The sequence below is a fragment of the Marmota marmota genome, unplaced genomic scaffold (genome assembly GCF_001458135.2).
Source record: "Marmota marmota marmota unplaced genomic scaffold, marMar, whole genome shotgun sequence".
Taxonomy (NCBI): Eukaryota; Metazoa; Chordata; class Mammalia; order Rodentia; family Sciuridae; genus Marmota; species Marmota marmota.
In genome coordinates, this window is record NW_026000019.1 from 25,558,133 (window position 1) to 25,559,363 (window position 1,231).

Below are 1,231 nucleotides of genomic sequence, written 5' to 3' on the forward strand. Positions count from 1 at the left end.
ACACATACACACATATACACTCATACACATACATACACATACCAAAAAAACATGTACACACATATATAAATGTACACTCACACACATATATACACATACACACACAAATACATACACATATATACACACATGCATATAAACATAGACACATACATTCACATCCATACATTCACACATATACACATATGCATTAAACATATACACATATAGACACATGCATTCACATCCATACATATGCACATACATATACACATACACACATATACATACATACAGGCATAAATGTGTACACACATACATACACATACATTCACACACATACATATTCATATACATATACACACATACACTCATACACACATAATACACATACATTCACACACATACATATTCATATACATATACACACATACACTCATACATATACACACACATACACACATAAATATACATATTCATGCACACATACGTAGACATACATACACACACATTCACTTGTGCACGCATACACATACATTCATGCACATACATATATACACACATGCATATACATATATACACACATACATGTGCATACGTTCACACACGCACACACACACATACACACATTTATAAGTGCTTTGATTTGATAAAGGTCACTTTGTCTCATCTGTGGCTGGACTCTGGCCTTGGCTCCTGGGCCTCTTCCCGCCTCCAGTCTCTATGGCGGCCTGACCTTAGAGTGGGAACCAAGGTCCTATGTCCAGGGGACCACAGCCAGCCCTGCAACACTGAGGAGATCTCAGCAGGAGAGGGTGGCAGCCCAGAAGCACAGCCCTGGGGAGGTCCCAGCCCTCTCCTGCTGCAGCTTCCTCTGCAGCCCTGGATTGGTCCCCAGAGCCAAAGGGGGCTGGGCCAGAGCCCTACATATGTCTCAGCTGGAGAGGCAGCCCCAGACCCTGAGGAAGTTTTCAAAGACTTTTCCTGTTCACTGTTGAGAAGTTGTGTACAGAGCGGAGGCCCCAGACCACTTGCCAGGATGTGTAAGGGGCTCGCAGCGCTGCCCCATTCCTGTCTGGAGAGGTGAGAGGTAGAGCTCTGGATGTTATCTGGGGGTGCCAGGGGGTTCCTCACCCTGAGGCACATCTGCTGTGGCAGAGCTGGGTTGACTGGGGTCATCTGTAAAGAGCAGAGATTCTGAAGGGTCCTCACACCTCCCTTAGGACCCAGAACAGTGTTCCTCACGGGGGGG

General features: G+C 45.2%; 1 protein-coding gene across 2 annotated transcripts in view; it reads left to right on the forward strand.

Annotated features, from left to right (window-relative positions):
• Nucleotides 1–788: 788 nt before the first annotated feature.
• Nucleotides 789–1,231, forward strand: part of Rgs5 (regulator of G protein signaling 5) — a 42,178-nt gene continuing 41,735 nt past the window's right edge. Inside the window, exon 1 of one of the 2 annotated variants that reach the window (XM_015491907.2) lies at nucleotides 789–1,062. In XM_015491907.2, coding sequence (XP_015347393.1) covers nucleotides 1,019–1,062 — 44 coding nt within the window. In that variant the 5' untranslated portion in view covers nucleotides 789–1,018. The remainder of the gene's footprint in view (nucleotides 1,063–1,231) is intronic. The other variant, XM_015491905.2, reaches the window with a different exon arrangement.